The sequence below is a fragment of the Anastrepha obliqua genome, chromosome 5, assembly GCF_027943255.1.
Source record: "Anastrepha obliqua isolate idAnaObli1 chromosome 5, idAnaObli1_1.0, whole genome shotgun sequence".
NCBI classification, from domain to species: Eukaryota; Metazoa; Arthropoda; class Insecta; order Diptera; family Tephritidae; genus Anastrepha; species Anastrepha obliqua.
In genome coordinates, this window is record NC_072896.1 from 6,144,107 (window position 1) to 6,162,517 (window position 18,411).

The 18,411-nt window shown below is 37.8% G+C and overlaps 2 protein-coding genes across 6 annotated transcripts in view; both read right to left on the reverse strand.

Moving 5' to 3' along the window:
- Positions 1–12,264, reverse strand: part of LOC129247810 (protein real-time) — a 59,290-nt gene extending 47,026 nt beyond the window's left edge. Inside the window, exons 1-2 of one of the 4 annotated variants that reach the window (XM_054887125.1) lie at positions 12,114–12,264; positions 11,153–11,493 (exon numbers count right to left, since the gene is read on the reverse strand). In XM_054887125.1, the coding sequence (XP_054743100.1) occupies positions 11,153–11,215 (63 nt within the window). In that variant the 5' untranslated portion in view covers positions 11,216–11,493; positions 12,114–12,264. Of the gene's footprint in view, positions 1–11,152 lie in introns of all 4 variants that reach the window. The other 3 variants (XM_054887124.1, XM_054887123.1, XM_054887122.1) reach the window with 3 other exon arrangements.
- A 3,923-nt stretch (positions 12,265–16,187) lies between these two features.
- On the reverse strand, positions 16,188–17,938 carry LOC129248182 (SUN domain-containing protein 3). 2 transcript variants are annotated; one of them, XR_008582606.1, is made up of 6 exons: positions 17,659–17,938; positions 17,151–17,579; positions 16,990–17,082; positions 16,585–16,751; positions 16,350–16,510; positions 16,188–16,270 (listed from the first exon to the last, which is right to left on the reverse strand). XR_008582606.1 is itself a non-coding variant. In XM_054887643.1 (5 exons), exons 1-5 carry the CDS (start codon positions 17,800–17,802, stop codon positions 16,480–16,482), a joined length of 864 nt encoding a protein of 287 aa, XP_054743618.1. In that variant the 5' UTR covers positions 17,803–17,938; the 3' UTR covers positions 16,317–16,479. The 2 variants fall into 2 exon arrangements, 1 of the variants encoding a protein (XP_054743618.1); XM_054887643.1 differs by lacking the exon at positions 16,188–16,270 and having other exon boundaries at positions 16,317–16,510.
- Between the last annotated feature and the right edge of the window lie 473 nt (positions 17,939–18,411).

Consider the following 18,411-nt stretch of genomic DNA (forward strand, 5'->3'; position numbering starts at 1 on the left):
TTATCGCGCCAATTAAGAAGAAGAAGAAGATTAGATTAGATTAGATTTGTGGGCGGTTGGACAAGTCCAAGCACTCAGTCAGGAGACCATTGTACTACACTCGGGTCGATTTCAGTAGAAATAATAGAGAGATGGGAAAGATAAAATGTGGGTTGTAAGACGGAAAAATTAGTTTGAAATCCAAATCTCTTGGATTCATTGATGAATCTTAAGAGATCCGGAAGATAAAGATGGTTTACTTTTTGAGTCTCCACGTAGTAGGAGTGGATTTTTGAAGTGAAACTTCTTAGGCGTCAATGGACGAGCGAGAATGGAGAGGAAAATTTCAAGGCAATGCAACGTTTTGGGCATTTTCGTTCCGCGAGAGAGAAAAAAGATGTAACGTAAAGAAAAAGGAGAGAGAGCTATACCTCATATATATCTTGGATACACTTTAGGCTATTTTTCCTGAGTTTTTCCTTGTGGTTGGTAATTTCTAGTGAGAAATAACACTGCCTACTTTTTGGCGCTTGTTTATGAGTGCAAACTTGTAGGAAATATATTTTTGGTGCCTACTTTTTGGCGTTATATTTCCTTGATGCCTACTGTTTGGGGCGTTTTTTGGTCCCAATTTCTTTGGCGTTTTTTTTGGTGCCTCCTGTTTGGCGCTTATTTCCGTTTCCTGGCTAGTGCTTGTGCGTACCTTAAAGTGCTATCCATTCCTGCGTCGGATTTATTGGTATTGCCTTGCGGTAATTTGTGCCGTTGCTGCGGTCCTGAAATCGCTGCGTTTGTGCGGGTGATAAACGCTCGGAATAGTGCGCGTTTGTGTCTCGGTTTGTGTCCGGCGTTTACCTACACTGGCCGACCCTTCTCCGTTTTTTGTAAATTTTGTCTATTTGTATTCTCTGCCAGTGTTGTGAATTTATTTAGATATATATTCTTTCCCTCTCTCTCTCTCTCATTCTCTCTCGGGTCTCTCCCTCTTTCTTTGTCTGCCTTGAAAGTTTCATTTCTGTTATGTGTACTACGCTACACGCACTTTTTTTAATATCTTCTTCAGTGACAAGCTTCAAGATTTTTTTGAGGTTCTTAAGAAGGGGTCCACCTTGTGAGCTTTTATTCCGTCACTGAATCATGAAGGAGCAACGCCTTACGGAAAAAATGTCAGTGTCACCAAGGTCTGTCATTCTGCTTTTCAAAAGCCGCGTAAATGGGATAATCTTAGTTTTAATGTTAATTAATTTTTTTATTAACGTAAAAATCTGAACTTTTCAATAATTTTGTTTTAAGCTCAGAGATCTCAGAGTATCGATGGCACTTTAGCCTTCATGAAGTCATCGATAATTTTCAATGCTATCGATATTAATCAAAAGTTTTTCAATATTCTCTTCTCCCATCTCGAATCTGTAATTTTATTTTTAATATCAAACACAAATATTTTGCAAAACGTAAATTTAATTAAAAAAGAGCAACGCTGCAAATGCCAAATTCAAAGCTGCATGCATCAATTTCAGTTGCTGCAGTCACAAGAACTAAAAGAGTATTGGAAGAAAAAAAAAGTTTTCTAATTAAATATCAGCACAGATGAATTAGCTAAACTTCTTGAGCAAAATGCAGTCGATGAACGTAGAGAAAATCTACAAAACAACCGCACCAGATTCCCGAGCTTTGATTTTGTCGAGAAATCACTAAAAGTAATTAGAATTCTACCTGGAGCAGATGCTTGCTTCGGCAATATTTTGAGCGCCAAAATGTACAGATTACTTCGTGGCTTCGAACATGTACATAGAAATGTAAGTTGTAACTTGAAACAGTTAATTATTGTGCAGATTTCAGCACCAGACAGTTTTTGCCCACCAAGCATATGAGTGAAATCTGAAAAAAATGTTTAGTTCTGTAGATTTAAATTAAGGTAGATGTGATGGTATTTTATTAAGTAAAAATTATCTGCTTTTTGTACAAGGTGGCACACTGCCGGAATATGTATAATTTTTGCAAATGTCTTCGTACATCAATAATATAGGACACTTGTAAAATAGACAGCTGTAGTACACAAACAGACAAGCAATGAAGTGCGCAAAGACGACAACAAAGATATACATCACTCAGTCACTATCATTGTACGTAAAAACACTCTCAGCTGGTCGTCAAAATATTCCCACAGCTGAGATCACGGGGTTCCAAAACGTTATTTTATGTAACATGGTTGCATAAAATATGATTAAATTTTATATATTAGAATATCAAAAAATCAAAAGAAATGTCTTGGAAATTTATTTATTTTTTTTTATAACAAAGAAATATATTAAAAATATTTGTTATTGTAAATTTTCCAAGTCAAAAATATTATTTTTTTACCGTTATTCTACTATTTTCAGTGTTACTATAAAAATTCTAATTTTGCCATGCCAAATGCCCGCCAATACGCTCAAGCAAAATGTCCGATGGCATCCTCAAAATGGAGCTGCCCATGAATGCGACCCTGTTAAGATACGCAGACGATATTGCGCTGGTTGCAATGTGGAAACAGGTCATTGACGTGGAACTCACCTGCAACGGTGCGATAGCGAGAATTGAGAGCTGGTTATACAAAGCCAAACTCCAGCTAGCAGCGCAAAAAACTGAAGCAGTCTTTTTGAGCAAAAAGAAGAACGTTTCCACGGCAGTCGGTTCTACGTTACCGAAACGACCCGAATTTATATCCGGTCAAGGACTGCCACTCCAGCAGTATTCCCCATATGTAAGAATGGGGAATGTTTATGCTGCTACAACAACAACAACAGAAAAAAGAAGAAGTGGGAGAACTTGACGGTAAACGTCGGAGGTCTCAACATCCAGTCCAAGCCGGCTATACAGTACTTAGGGGTTATGACTGACTCGCGCATGACCTTCAGAGAGCACGCGGTGAAAGTCAGTACGAAAGGCGCCGTAGTTGCAAATGCTCTAACACGGTTGCTACCGAATATTAGGGGAGGCCAAGGTGCAAGATAGAGATTTCTATCTACTGTGACAGACTCCATCCTGCTATATGCCGCTCCCATTTGATCCGAAGCCCGAGAAATACACCTACGAGGGAAAGAGTGAGTGCTTTGCGAGTAGCCTGTGCATACCGGATAGTATCTGATGATGCAATTTGCGTGATTGCGGGAAAAATTCCACTAGATATCCGAGCACGTGAACTAAACCGTCTCTATGCAAGGCAAGGTGCAAAACCTACAAAGGACCAAAAGTTGGCACAGCGAATGGCGTCACTTGACGAATGGCAGCGAAGATGGGTTCATTCTTCTGAAGGCCGCTGGACGCACGAACTTAACCCTAACCTTGACACGTGGTTACGGCGAAGACACGGAGAAGTGGATTACTTCCTATAGCAGTTGCTAAGCGGGCATGGGTGCTTTCAGTATTATCTGCATAGGTTTGGTCTCTCCACTTCACCACTCTGTCCTACCTGCCCAGAGAGGTACTCTTCTACTGTCCAAGATTTGTAAAAAAGTGATGAGTTAGCCACTATCCTTGGGCGAGACTAATTTAACTGGGAGTCTGTGCATTTCAAAACATTTTTGGGATGCTGCATGCAAGTTTACCAAACAAGTATTGCGTACGCTACACGAGCTAGACGGCAGCTAGAGCAAAATAATATTAACGCCCTGTGCCGCGTCTGATCACACCGGACTTTCCGACAAGTGCATAAGCTAACATGAAACAGTGTTCCAGAGGAGGTCGACTCAAACATACCGAGAACAATTACGGACGCTCAAGTTAATGACTTACGACCATATCATACGCAGACAAGACGGTAATGCACACGAGATTACCGCACACTTTCCAAGTTCCATTTACTTCTTAATGGAGTAATGGCGACTATCACCGACCTACAACCTCCATACGTCATAGGTAGAGAGCCTGGGCGCAGGTTTCTGTTGTGGTTGTTATCCACAATCACGGCTCCACCCTCGATGTAGTGCAAATGCGGTCCCGGGGTGGAAGTCAGCCGAAGAGGTGAGGTCTGTTTTAGTGAGAGCGTGCCCCACATATCATTGGCGCGACGGCATCAATTGAATGTTTCTGACATTTTTATCCTCCCCTCCCACAAAAAAAAAAAAAGAAAAAAGCAAAAGGACCAAGAGCTCACAGCATCATACACCAAGGTGCCTGTCAATATCAACAGGAAGAAACGTGTTTTTGCTTGTATAATATTTCTGCTGCTGAAGTGACTGTCCTTGGCAGGATATTAATCCGGGTCGTTCCGGTTACGTAGAACCGACCGCCTTGGTCACTTTTGATGCTGTCCACTATTGACAGAATCTAGCTTATTATTTATTAATGGATTTCCTTAGCATGTTCGATTCTTTAAAGATATAAGGGCCTATTTGAAATACTCTCCTCAAAGTAGAAGCACTTTACGCCATTTAACTATCTGCTTTTCAAATCCGCAACTTAATCTTTTTACTTTTAGCTAAAGTTAGTGAGTATTTGAACATTTGTATGCAATATTGAAGTACATTAATTCTTTTCCATACTCGTTGAAGTCATAAACTATGTCTTCATACTTAAGTTAAAGAGCGAAAAAATGCAGGAAAAGGCCCTTCATTCATACAGACATGCATACATCCGAATGGAAATATGCATACAGCTCTACACATCTCACTTTAGAAATTTTCCATTATTAGCTTTTAAGTCTCTATATTCTACTTTGCATGTCTTACGATATAACAACAACAATAGCAAAAAAAGATATACATTCCATTTAATTTTTCAAAACCGATTTATTGCGCTTGCGAAAAGACTGCTGCACCCGTCTTTCATACAATACGAGAGTGATTATGGCTGAAGGTCTGCTCTATTGATGAGTGTTTATGACTGGCGCATTCGCATACCAGCCCACCCGGTGTGTTTTGATGGCATTGTTAATGTATTTTTTTGTAAAAACATTTATAAAATGAAAACGATTTCAAAAGCTTAAATGGTTCGTACGTACGTATGTGCATATGCCTGACTGCCTGTTTGCATTTTTCCATTTTTGCAAAAAGTAAGTGTCATTTTAATGATAAATTAAATAATAGTTGCCATTCTCTAGGTTAAACAAAGCATCTTTAAATCTTTTTATATTTGTTCATGTGTGTGTACACTACATTTATTATGTCTTTCGTCAACTTTTCATCAAACAAATCATAAAATTGAGATACGAGTGCTCAAAAAGAAATTAAATAAAATTGTTCTGTAGCGAATCGCGAATCTTATGCAAGCAAAATATAATATAAAATAATAGCTTTTCCGCTCAAACCACTTGAATTAATAGCTCATACATTCATACATACATACGTATGTAAGCATGCATGTGCTTGTGGATAATGCACAAGAAGACGTCAGATACAGATAATAAAGTGCGACTATGAATTGTTGGCGAAACGCAGACTGCACGTGGAGACAATTCAATAGGGAATGCCTATACGTGCGCTCCATTCATTTTCCGCGCTTTGAAAGTAACTGCCTTCGAAACCGGATATACAAATTACCTTCACAATGGTTTTGTTAATAATTATGTGAAAAATAAGTGCCCTCTCGCCTGGCTGGCAAACATTTAATATGCAAGTCTGCTTCTATTCACATTTTTATTTAACACCCTTGAACAACAAAAATGAAAAAGCTATTCGTATGAAGTATTTATTTTCCGCGCTCACTTGGCTGTCGTTCGTCTTCCATTTGTTTTGCAAAGTCTTATACGATCCTGTGACATTTCTGCTATGTAAAATTTGTTGCACTTGGACGCCTACTTTGTACATGCAAACATAATTACATATTTACGGCTATATAATATTTTTCTGTGTACGCTGTGAAAAGATGCTAATTATTCACAACAAAATTGGCTGCGAGACAAGCAAACTTTGCTGTTGCCAAGAGCTGTAAATAACATCTAAGCACTTATGAGAATATCCCAATAATGAGTTGTTTTCATTTTGCACAGTGTTCCATTTTTGTGCACGTCTTTACCGACTGCTATAAAAATTTGTTTCATAGATTTTGGCAGTCTGATATCTGAATTATCAATACGCTAGCCATTGAAATATTTTTTTCTTACATAATTGCCTTTTTTTTTTGTTTTTTTTCGTAACACGCTTTTGAAATATTTCATATCATAAGCATCGAGCTTCTGTCTAGTAATTACAATGAACTGGTAGTGGCTTTACTGGCTTCAAGCAGCACATGTAAATAAGGCCGAAATGAGCACCTTTCCAATTTAAGTACATTTTAATAACAACAAGAATGGTAAAGGTGTTTGACTTAATTAATCGAACACTCAACTTCAAATCTCGCCAGTAGTTTCCAACAGTGTTATGTATGTGGTACTTATAGAACAAAGTGTATACAAGTATAACCAGTTGACAGCTAAGTGTGATTTTGTTTCTCCCAAAAAATATTGCCTCTTATTGCTCCCCACTTTTTCGTGCTCGACTCTGAAATAAGAGTAAACCGGCGAGAATATTTTGAGTTCGACTCTAAAAATGGCACGCTTGACACAAAGGCAAAGGCGGCAAATTGTATCTCTTGAGTAGCATCCATTTTAAACCTACTCGTCAAACCAACAGTAAGTGCCCGCCTTGGCTTCTTTCGAACTCGTCATTTGTTAATTGCTTTCAAGGTTATCGAAAGGACTACACTTGTGGTCTTATCTACCGACAAATTTTCCTTCAGCACAAACGAGAGTTAAATCAAAAATCTTTCAAATTCATATTTACTGATGGCTCCAAAACTTACTTCTCAACCTCTTTTGCGCTTATATCTGAGGATCTACTAGTTCTGAAAAAAGGTTTGATGCACAATCACTGCTCACCATTTACTAGTGAAATCTTTGCTATATATTAAGCCACTCTAATAGCCTCCAAAAAGAAAGGTAAATTTTGCATTTGTACTGACCATTGATGCCGTAAGAAATTTCAACAATAACAGTGTTGTAGTAACTCGTATTAGAGATTTACTTGTCAAACAAATAAACGAAATTAAATTGATTTGGATAACAGGTCACTGCGGAATTAAGGGCAATGAGTTCGCTGATTGTGTCGCAAAAAGTGTTCATAAGGAACCGGCTCTGTATTTTGACGTTCTGGAAAAAACTGACTTAAAACGTCTAATAAGGCATTACCTACATAACAAGGCTCTATTGAGTACTTTCATCATTACGCGACAATTAATCCCTCCAGAGTAAAGCCTACCTATCGAACGGAATCTAAGCATGCAGACATTTTGTTGTTCTCACGACTTCATTTAGGTCACACGCAGATCACTCACAGTTACTTGTTAAACTCTGGAGATGCATTCTGCTGTTTTTGTGGGTCATCTAGAACATCAGTAAAGCATATCCTAGATGAATGCACCCAGTTTACCAATACCAGGCGAAGTAGTTTTGGCTCTCCCATCACAACTTCTAGTAAATACAATATTATCAAAAATAAATACTATATCTAACTTTCTTTTACTTTGTAACATAGCTCATTTAATTTAATATACCTATACTTAGATATATTTTATTTACTTGTATTACGCATATATAATATGTATTCCTTATTTTAAATATAAGACTAGCAAATATTGTAATTAATCCTAGTTTATTGTAAAACCAGCTGATGGCCTTGAGCTAGTGCTGCTCTTTTTTTCCTGCTATTTTCTGTATATTCATATACTTAAAATAAAACATGACTCTGATTCTTGAGTAGCTTTATTGTTGTTGTTATAGCCGCGTAAACATTCCCCATACATATACGGGGAATGCTGCTGGAATAGCAGTCCTTAACCGGATATAAGTCCGGATCGTTCTGACAACTTAGAACCAACTCTCGTGGGCACATACAGGTAATTTCGGTAAATTTCCCATAACAATTAGTTCGGAAATGTATCAGAGAATTTATAGGCTCAATTTCGCTAAAGCTTTATCTAAGCACCAACACACTTTTACATATACCTGTATACCTGGGAAAAATATTACATTAAGTTAAATTAAGTTACACATACTAAGTCTCGACTCACTGAGTTGTAAATATCTATAATTTTTTAAACCAAATTAATTTTTGACTAATCGCAGTTTTCCATATATGCAAATTAAATATAGACTAACTATGACGGCATCCTCACCAACGACATGCCCGACGATTGCTACCTAGTAGGATACGCTGACGATGTCGCAGCAGTAATTACCGCACGAGATGTAGACGGAGCAAGGTGGAAACTTACACAAACGATGACAAGAATCAAGACATGGCTCGATTCGCAAGATCTTAGCTTAGCTCCGGAAAAAACAGAACTGATACTATTCACGAGAGCGCGCATACCTGTAGAAGTGACAATGCCAGTCTACACAGAGAACAAAACAACCTCAAAAGTGGTGAAATATCTGGGCATCAAACTCGACAACAAGCTGACATACTGGGCACAAATCCAGTACGCTGCTGAAAAATCCACCAAAACAATCTCAAGGCTATCAAGACTAATGGCTAACATCGGAGGACCCATCGCAAGCAGGTGGAAGCTGCTCATGGACACGACGGTATCCATTTAACTATACGAATGTGAAGTATGGGCGGACACACTTAAAACTGAGTGTCGTCGCAAGATCCTGGCCAAGGCCCAAAGAACCGCCGCCCTCCGTGTTGCTTCAGCTTATCGCACTTTATAAGAAGCAGCAGTACTCATTATTAGCCCGCACCAAAACGAGCGCAAAGCAGTAAATTAGAGCACATACACTGCATATATGGTAAGAGCGATGGAAGTCAGAGACGAAAGGCCGATGGACGAAGAGACTTATACCAAATCTAGACAAATGGTATAATAGACAGTTCGGCGAGGTAAACTATTATACTACACAGATGCTATCTGGACATGGATACTTTTACAAATACCTTAACAAAATAGGCAAGTCAGAAACCACTAAATGCATCTACGGAGATGCACTTATTGACGACGCAGATCACACTTTCTTCAAATGTGAGAGATGGAAACTAGATCGCAAAGCTGTCGAAGGCAGACTAGGCCCCTTAAGAGCTGACAACATCACTGATAAAATGATAGAAAGCGCAGAAAATTGGCAAATTATTCGCACGTATATAGAGCGGGTCCTACGTGCCAAGAAACTTGACATGGACAGAGATGCCTAACCGACATGCTAATATACCTGACTAGAAGATAAGCCGACAACATGAAGCCCCGCAGATAGAGACACAAGAAGACGAGCCTATAGCATGAATGCTGGCTACAAATATGGTGGACCCAGACGTGGGTGAATAGAATTGGTCCTTTTCATGGACACCGTTCTGGGCCCTCCCGAAGTAATGCACAAAGCAGTTCCGGGAGGGGAGTCTCCCCAGGAGAGGAGGAGGGACTGATTTAGTGGCCACACCACACGACGCAGTAGACGACGTTCGCTGTAAGGGCGAAAGCATTTTGAACCTTACCTCACCCACCAAAAAAAAATCTTCTTCTTCTTAGCGTGACAGTCCTTCGTGAACCATTGCTTCCTTCACAGCTTCTTGCCATCTATGACGATTTACAGCCACTTCCCTCCAACATTGCACGTGTATTTTCCTACGACCAGCTTCCACATCTTCTATCCACCTTTTCCTCGGGCGTCCCCTTTTTCTTTCTTCAATTGGACGAAGATCTAGTGCCTTTCTCGTTGATCGCACCCTTGGCATTCTAGCCACATGTCCCAGCCATCTGAATCGTTGAGACTTAATAAATCTTATTATAGTTTCTTTCTTAACTATGTCCTCCAGTTCGGCATTGTGCCTAATGCGATAAGTGCCATCTGCCAGTCTAAGCATCTAGCATCAGTTATCTTCAGCACATTCACTCAGCCTCACATATAGTATATTTGCGAAGACCTTGTACACTGAGTTCAGTAGCGATATGCCTCTGTAATTTCGACAGTTTGCTTTATATATTATATATGAAAAAGATTTAAAAAATCTGATTACAGTTTTTGAAATTGTAATAGAAATGGAATGTACTGATTTTTGTAAAGTTTTAAAATTTTTTTTAATTCGAAATATAAAGTTTTTATTAGAATATGTACTTTATTTTGTGTAAAAAATTTAAACTAACTATTTCAGTGGCATTCGCTATTCGTTTTGCTCAGTTAAAACTGCCTGGCTGCAAAACAAAAATAAAAAATAAAGAGAATACAAATTTTGCTTGGCAATTTTTGTTGGTTTTTTCCTAATATATGCTTTCTGTATTTGTAAATGTTGTTATTGTAAAACATTAACATTCCTCCTAAATGTTTGCGGAATACTGCTGGAGTGACAATCCTTGGCCGGATATAAATCTGGGTCATTCCTCGACTATCGAAATTCTGAGTTAAAACCGTAAAAAAAAATAAAAAAAAAACAAAGCGGAATTGAAATTAATCTACTTAATGACTGCATTACTAATTTTGCTTCATAATTTTTTTTATTTTTATTTTTATTTTTTTGGTTTTGTGTTGTTATAATATCATGTTTATTGTGTTCTTGTTGTTGTTATAATGTCATATTTGTTGCTAATAAAATTATCAACATTGAATGTGCAAAATAACAAGGGTAACAGCGTTCTTCAGATAAACGATTTAGTGATACTAATAAAAAGATTTTTTTTTAAGTCCAAGCATCGATAAGAACAGTGATATTTTCATACACAACTTTTATATATCAAAACATAGTTGATTCAATTCAGAAATAATAAGAATCGGTCATGGATAATTGTTTATATTTTACAAAGTTTTAAGCATTTGCTTTATTTTATTACTTTATTGTTGTTTTCAATAAAATTTAAAGTAATTTTATTTCATTTTTTCACATACGAAATTCGCATAGGAGGTACTTGAAAGAGTATATTATAATCTCCCAAAGCGATAAAGTCTCTAACGAAAATATTTACGCAATTTATTAGACTAAAGTTACTTTACCCTTACGCAACAAAAATATTTTAATATTGCAAAACCTATTTTATTCGCATAATTGCACTCGTATGTGCCCATTTCTATCTCAATGTGATTTATTTGTTGGGTGTTGGGCATGAAACAGCACTTTACTGTTCTCCAAAGTAGAAATTGTGTAAAGTAAACAATTATTATTACATGAGCATCATCAATAACGTCAGACTACCTTAAAACTAATGGCACCACCTTATTTGCTGTACTCACCTTCATTACCAACTCGAATGGGTGTTTGTAGACCCTAACGGGCGACTGGAATTTCTGCACCATTGTTAAATGCTCTTCTCCACTGTTGTTACAAGAAAACTCGTGAGCAAGAAATGCGCCTAGCTTCTGCTGCTTCTTCTTTTATACTTTTATGCCACCAGTATTTGCTTCGTTGTTTGGGTTTTTTACTGCTGTTGTCTTTTAATGTGTATAAGTAGTCTTATATTCACTTTTATTGTATTTTCTTAGCTTCTTTGACTGGCGTCACTTTTTTTTGTAGAATTTGTTGTGCTTTCAGCTTTTCCACTTTTCGTCGACACAGTTTATTTTGTCACCAATTACTGATTACAAAGAGAAGTGTAGGTAATTTTCTGCGGTGAGCGAGTTTTTCATAAGTAAAAATTGATAGGGAAATGAAAATGAACAAAAGAAAAATTAGTGGCTGGTTTCGAGCCTCCACACGCCAACGACCGACCCAGCGAGCGACCAACTGACTATCTGCTGCTTATGTAGCGGAGCGAATGCCACACAAGGCGAACGACCGACAGTTAGACCAACTGGCTAAGAAATCTCTACAAATTCACAAAGGCAGAATCGATTTCCGCTAATTGGTGTTTATTTGCTGGTTGGTCTAGTTCAGACGTCGTTGTTTATTTTATTTGGTATTTTGTATTTACTTTGTTTGTTTTTTTTAATGCTGCTGGAAAATTAGGCTAACCCTTCAACTTGGTAGTTTTCTCAACCAGTTTTGTTGGAGTTCGCAGACATTACACAATAAACCAAGGTGTTCTTTGACTATTAACTTATGTACTTATGTGTGTGCGTGTGCATTTACTTTTAACGCTTTTCTGATTTTATTTTTTATTTTTATGTATCTGCCTCTTTCGCTTTCAAACGCGAAATACAAAACACTTTGCCACGGCCACTTTGTACTTGTAATTTTGTATATTTTCTGTTTTACCACTAGTGAACGTTTCCGGAAAAATCATAAAAAAATTCTTCAATTCTGCATTCTACTTGTGAAGAGTGCTTCAAAGTAGCTACAAAATTGTGCTGTTTTCGTTCTATAATTTTGTGCGTCCGTGTTGTTCTCCTAATAGAAAGCAAATGTCACAAACCGTGAGCAAATAAGCTGCTCAAGTGGGTCTTCATTGATTGAAACCCCTACATTTTTGACGCCTCTCCCATATATATGTACATGCATCTCATACATAAATATTTTTCATTGGGATGTGTATATATACACACACATAAGTGCTTATGTTTGGCTGTGTATCTGCATTGAAAAGCATCAAACTGTTACCACTTTTATGCACATTTTGAGCGCCAGTTTTTATTATTTGCTCTCTCACTCTCGTCGTTGTTCAAATTCTCACAGAGCATCAAAAGGGATTTAAATATACTCGTAGATATGTACATACTTTTAAAAAATAATCAAATTATTTAAACTCTAAAATTCCTGTTATCCGCTTATAACTTTATACGCCTCTAAAAACAAAAATACATATGTAGGTATGTATTTATTGTAAATTCTCTCTTCTCTACTTTAAATAATATAAATACACTCAGCATTCGCACTCATCACTTTCGACGTTGCCCACTTTCTATTGTCTGCTTCTCACCAAAATACTTGTGCTTATGCACACATATACATATGCGATATAAACAATTGATTATTCTTGTAATATATACATATCTACGCACCCACATACCAATAATAGTACACCTATCATTTGTTTGGAATAGCGGTTTTTCAGAGCGAACAGCTGCTACTACCACCACTTTTATACACATATACATATGTAGATAAGTCCCTGCAGGGAATATGTAAAGTAGTGAAAAAAATTTCCTGGTTCAGAAGGGAGAACCACTTTAATATTGCATTGTGAGTAGTGGCATCAATGAGACAGTGAACTTAGCGCCGTAACAGGATTTCTATCTTGTTCCTGATTCGTCTCATGCTGAAAAATTACCATATATGGTGTTCTGAAATTTAATAAAAGTAAATTACTGACACAAGTTTGCATTTAAAAAAATTTAAATCACAAATTTTAAATATTAAAAGTTATTATATCAAACCACTTTAGGTCGAAATAATAGATGAGATAGCAAAAAGTGCTGTGAGGCTACCATTTGATCAAGAGAACGACATACCAAAACCGCTAAACACAATATACAACGAAATGGACGACCACATGAAAAGGCAAGTGGAAGCTAGGTGGACTAACTTGACCACATGCAAAACAGCAAAAGTCATGTGTAGAACTAACGACAAAAAACTGACTCCATTCGTACTTACGCTCTCGCGAAAGGAATGCAGAACTATCGTAGGTATGCTAACAGGCCACAATCTACTGGCTGCATATGCGTACAAGATAGGGATTGCTAACACGGACAAATGCAGGAAATGCAGAGAGGATGTTGAGGAGACTTTAGAACACCTTCTGTGCGCTTGTCCGGCATTACTAAAAACGCGACTAAAATGCCTGGGAGCCCCACTGTTTGAGGGTCTGGAAGACATCTCTAAAGCGGAGCTCCCAGCCCTACTTAGATTCGCTAAAAGCGCTGACATCCTACATGATGTCTACTTCAGGTATTCATAGAGGTCGGTCTCCATCTGGTATCGCTAGGGACCAAAAGGTCTATGCGCGGCTTATTGCCAACCAGGCTAACCTAACCTAAATTAAACCACTTTAGGTACAAAAAAATGTAAATAAGATTTTAAAAATATTAAAGCTTTTTCGCCTCTACGAAGAACTAAACCTGGCGCATATTGACGGATGCTACACCCTATCAGCTATCCGAACAGTGGAACACTGTGAGCTATATTAGAACACATTTTTCTTTTTCACTTATATTATTCGAAGAACTTAACGAAAGAACTTAATCAAAATGTTTAAGATCTAATCTGCCGAATTGAGTAAACGAACTCGGTGCTATCGAAAAAGCGATCGACTAGAGAATTGATTTTTCCTAAATTTTTCCCATGCAAAATACATCAACTTCAAAAATGAACAGAGAAGAAACACGAATTACTCATGAATACAATTTCCATATAAGTTGTTGTTGTTGTTGTGGGATATGGTACACTAGACAGGGCTAGTTTACTGGGCGGCAGCACTTGGTTGGGAAAACCCCGAGTCATTCCGGTAACGTAGGACAGGCTACCAAGGGAATGTAAATCCCTATAAGTAAATCAATTCGGTATTAGTGGATTTCCTGCAGGGTACGCCTTGCATATTTGCTTCCACTGAAACACTTCCCACTATTTTATGTATAATTCAAGTGTTGGAAAATTGCTTAAATATAAGACTGACTATTCAACTTGAGACGAGATTATTTGCCGACTTTTAGACTTCTTTGGCGTTCAAGTCTTAAGCATAGCTTTTTGTATATTGATAAGTCAAGTTATTCCGAAAGAGAAAAAAATAATGGCAGAATTGGGAACCCCAATGAACTGATTATGAAGCTCTGCAACCGATTGACTTCGGAGCACTAAAGCTGTTCCGACAAGTTGAGCAAAGGTAAACTGTTTTATTGTAAAGGGTGATCAATTTAGAGGTATCGTATTTTAAATTGAAATAAAACAACGAAAATTCAAATTGATTGGGTAAACTTTATTATTTTTGTGTAGAACAATTTTTTTTAAGATAATCCCTTTCAAATGTTGGCGCCGTAATTCGGCCATTCGGAAACACCAATTTTGAATGACTCGCTGGGGGACTTCAGTCGGTATCTTGTGAATAACTTTAATAATGTGGGCTTCCAATGGCTCATGCCAAGCTCTTATACCCAAAAAGCACTTAGACTTTACTTCCCCTCACAAATAAAAGTCCAAAAATGTGATATCACACGATCTTGGTGGCCAATCCACTGGTCCGAGACGAGAAATAAATGGCTCACCGAAACATCGACGCAGTAAATCCATTGTTTCACAGGTTGTATGGCAGGTAGGACTACAGATCACGTTCTTCGTTTTCCGACATCAAAAAGTCGTGTATTATGGTGCGATAGCATTCGCCATTCACTGTTACATTCGCGCCAGCCACGTCTTTGAAGAAATATGGTCCGATGATTCCCCTAACCCACCAAACGGTTGTTTTCAATGGATGTAATGGCTGTTCTTGAATGCTTTCGGGTTGCTCCTCAGCCCAAAATATGGCAATTGTGCTTATTGACGTAGTCATTATGCCAAAAATGGGCCTCATCGCTGAACATCATAAGTCGGCCTGAGCACGCGATGAATACTTCGCACAGAGCGTCGATTTTGTATGATCAGTAAACGTTGTTGAGGTGTAAGCCTTTCCATGACGAAATGTTAATGAATACTCAAAAAATTATACATTTACTGCAGTTTGACAGTAATCACGCGTGATCTATTAAAAACCCGTTTCCACGACAGTCGGTTCTACGTTACCGAAACGACCCGGATTTATATCAGGCCAAGGACACTTCAGCAGCATTCCCCGTATGTAAGTATGGAGAATGTTTTTGCTGCTACAACAACATCTATCAAAAACCCTTATTGAATAAAGTACCTCCAATCTGATCACCCTTTGTCATAGTTTAACCTCGATGCTACACAATTGTTAAACCATTCAGCTAACCAACGCTTTTCCAAAAGTAACACTCAGGCCTGTTCTGCATTCCGAATCCAATTGAAAAGTTAATCGTGTTGATTTTTGCAATTCCGAGCAAGATCGAATACATCCTTTCCATTTCAACGAGTCAGAAGCAAAATACTTGAGTCCAGAAAATATGATCAGAGTCATAATAACAAAGGAAGTACACTTCAAGCCTCAGAAAATAATACAGTAAGATTTTGCAAAATTCTTATATTATTTTTTATATGCGAAAATTCACCGAAACTTTCTAAAAACCCAAAGTTAGATTAGTGTGGCTTTGTTTTAGATCGCTAATTTTGGAAAGAGCCCCTCTCGAAATTTCTGGTAAGTTAACTTGGGTAAACATAAAGCACTTTTATTTCATGCCATGCCGCGATAAATCATTATTAAATTAAAATCATCATTTAATATATTTTAACAGAATAAATTAAAAAAACTATTACAAATACAATTCACATGGCACTTATGTAAACAATTTTTGAGTAAAGTTTTTCTGCAATTATATAAAAATAATAACATAAAACATAAATGAAAGCTGAAGCGGTGTAAATTTTTTATAACAAATACAATACCTCAGTTATAAAAAAATCCATTTAATAAATACACCGTTATGTACAAAATGCACGATATACACAATAAAATGCCTACTCAGCAACGTCCTCGAACAAATACGCACGAAATAGGAGACCCAAAGCGCCCTCTTTACTTCTGACTACGACCATAGACTGCCACGCTGCAAGGAGAAAAGCGCAGTGAGTGTAATTAGTGAAATATTTTCTCTTTCATTTGCCCATATAAATCGCTAACCGATAAACGCAGGTGTATTCCAGATGTCCATGATTCGACTTGAACTTGAAACGCATGTAAAGATATTTATTCTCACACTTCACTGCGAAATTTTGCGTAAGTGGTTGTTGATTTGTATAAGTATATTCTCCCATTTTGAATTCCTTCCAGGAAGTGGCCATGATGCCCTGTAAAAATGTAATAGCATTAAAAATTTGATATGAAATTATTTCGGCAAAACTATTTTTGCGAGTAATTCTAGCGAAATGCGTTATTTTCTAAATCTCGCTGCATACTTTTAGGCCACAACCACAAAATACATCGATCTGACTAACTTTAAAAATTCACCTTTCTTTGTAGAACACGCAATATTTTTCGTAGCAGATATTCTTCAAAATTACTTATCTTTACAAAAACAAAACTCACATAAACTTCAAAGTCCTTCGGCGCACTCGTTGTGTCATTGTTGGGCGCATTCCCTTTGCAAAGGTGCTCCAACTCAAAACTCTCCACGTATATCTGCGTGTGAATTAAAAATATTTTAATCACCATTAGTTACACAAACACACGGAACTCGTATTGCATACCGCCTGCGCCAATTTAATGGTGACTACCGCATTGACTCGCTTGAAAGCGAAGCAATTACCCGGCTCCATGCCTGGCTTTAACATATTTATGGGCGGATTCGCGCTGTATTTTAACCCCAGCGCCGTTCTCACCACATTTCCACCATCAATCGGCTCCGCTTTCACATCTAGCACCTTTGCGCCCAACTCCTCCGCCGCATAGTTGACACGTGCTGGCATTGAACGTTCCATTAGCGCACCCTCACCACCCTCGGCCGTGCTCTGTGCAGACCCCGTTGAACGTCCCATACACTCGCTGAGTCGTAATTGTTTTTTCATCGCATACAAATCATCCCAGATACCGGCAAGGCGTTTCTTCAAAATGCCATCAACGATTTCATTTAAATGCTTTGTGTCACCCTGTCCTGGCACGGTATGCAGCACAACATGCTAAGGGGCAGGAGGTAGAGAGGAAGAAGCGGTAGGGAGGTCATTATTTTTACAGTGGTTCTCACAATTACACACTCACCGCAATCTCATCCACATCCTCGCGCAGTCGGCTGAGTTTCCGATTGTTTTCCAAATTGCTCGAAACTAGTATGTAGATGAAGAAGGTAATTAGTAATGTCGATATCAAATAGCAAATGCAAACTCGTGTGCGACTCGGTTCCATCGCCTGTGTATTCGCAGTAGAAAACAACAAAATGTGTGTTTTTGAAGTTTACATTATTTCTTTGGCGATAGTCAAATTTTAAAAAAATTTGAAGGGTAAAATTTGATTGTTTTGTGTATTTGTTTGGGTAGCGTAAAAAAGGAGGCATTCACAATGGAGACCTACTGGTAGAATTCAAAATGCGATGGGTGTGAAAGTTTGCAATCGGGTTTAAAATATTATATAGTTTTTAATAACAAAATCGATAAATTTCTAGCAGAAAACTCGATCTCGGATGAATAAATATTGAATATTTCGGTTTCACAAAGCTTCGAAACGTAATAGTTCAAAAATAGTATACGTTCTTGAGACAAATAGAATATACAGGGTTTGATTGAAAAGTAATGAGTCTTATTTTTTTTAAGCAGTTTTATTAAACCTTTTGGCTTATACAACTAATATTCTTCAAAATAGGACCCTTGAGCGTCAATACACCGCTGGTAGCGGTCCTTCCACTGCAGGAAACATTTTTTAAACTCAACCGCCGGAATCGCGTTCAATTCGGCAGTCACAGTTTTTTGAATCGCCTCGATGGAGTCGAAACGCCTCCCCTTCAGTTTTCTTTTCAAG

Coding starts and splice junctions, on each gene's coding strand:
- LOC129248182 (XM_054887643.1), bottom strand. CDS start 17,802: ATGGAACCGAGTCGCACACGAGTTTGCATTTGCTATTTGATATCGACA. Junction 17,083..17,150: donor CCATTAAATTGGCGCAGGCG/GTATGCAATACG, acceptor ATTCACACGCAG/ATATACGTGGAGAGTTTTGA. Junction 16,752..16,989: donor CGAAGGACTTTGAAGTTTAT/GTGAGTTTTGTT, acceptor ACATTTTTACAG/GGCATCATGGCCACTTCCTG.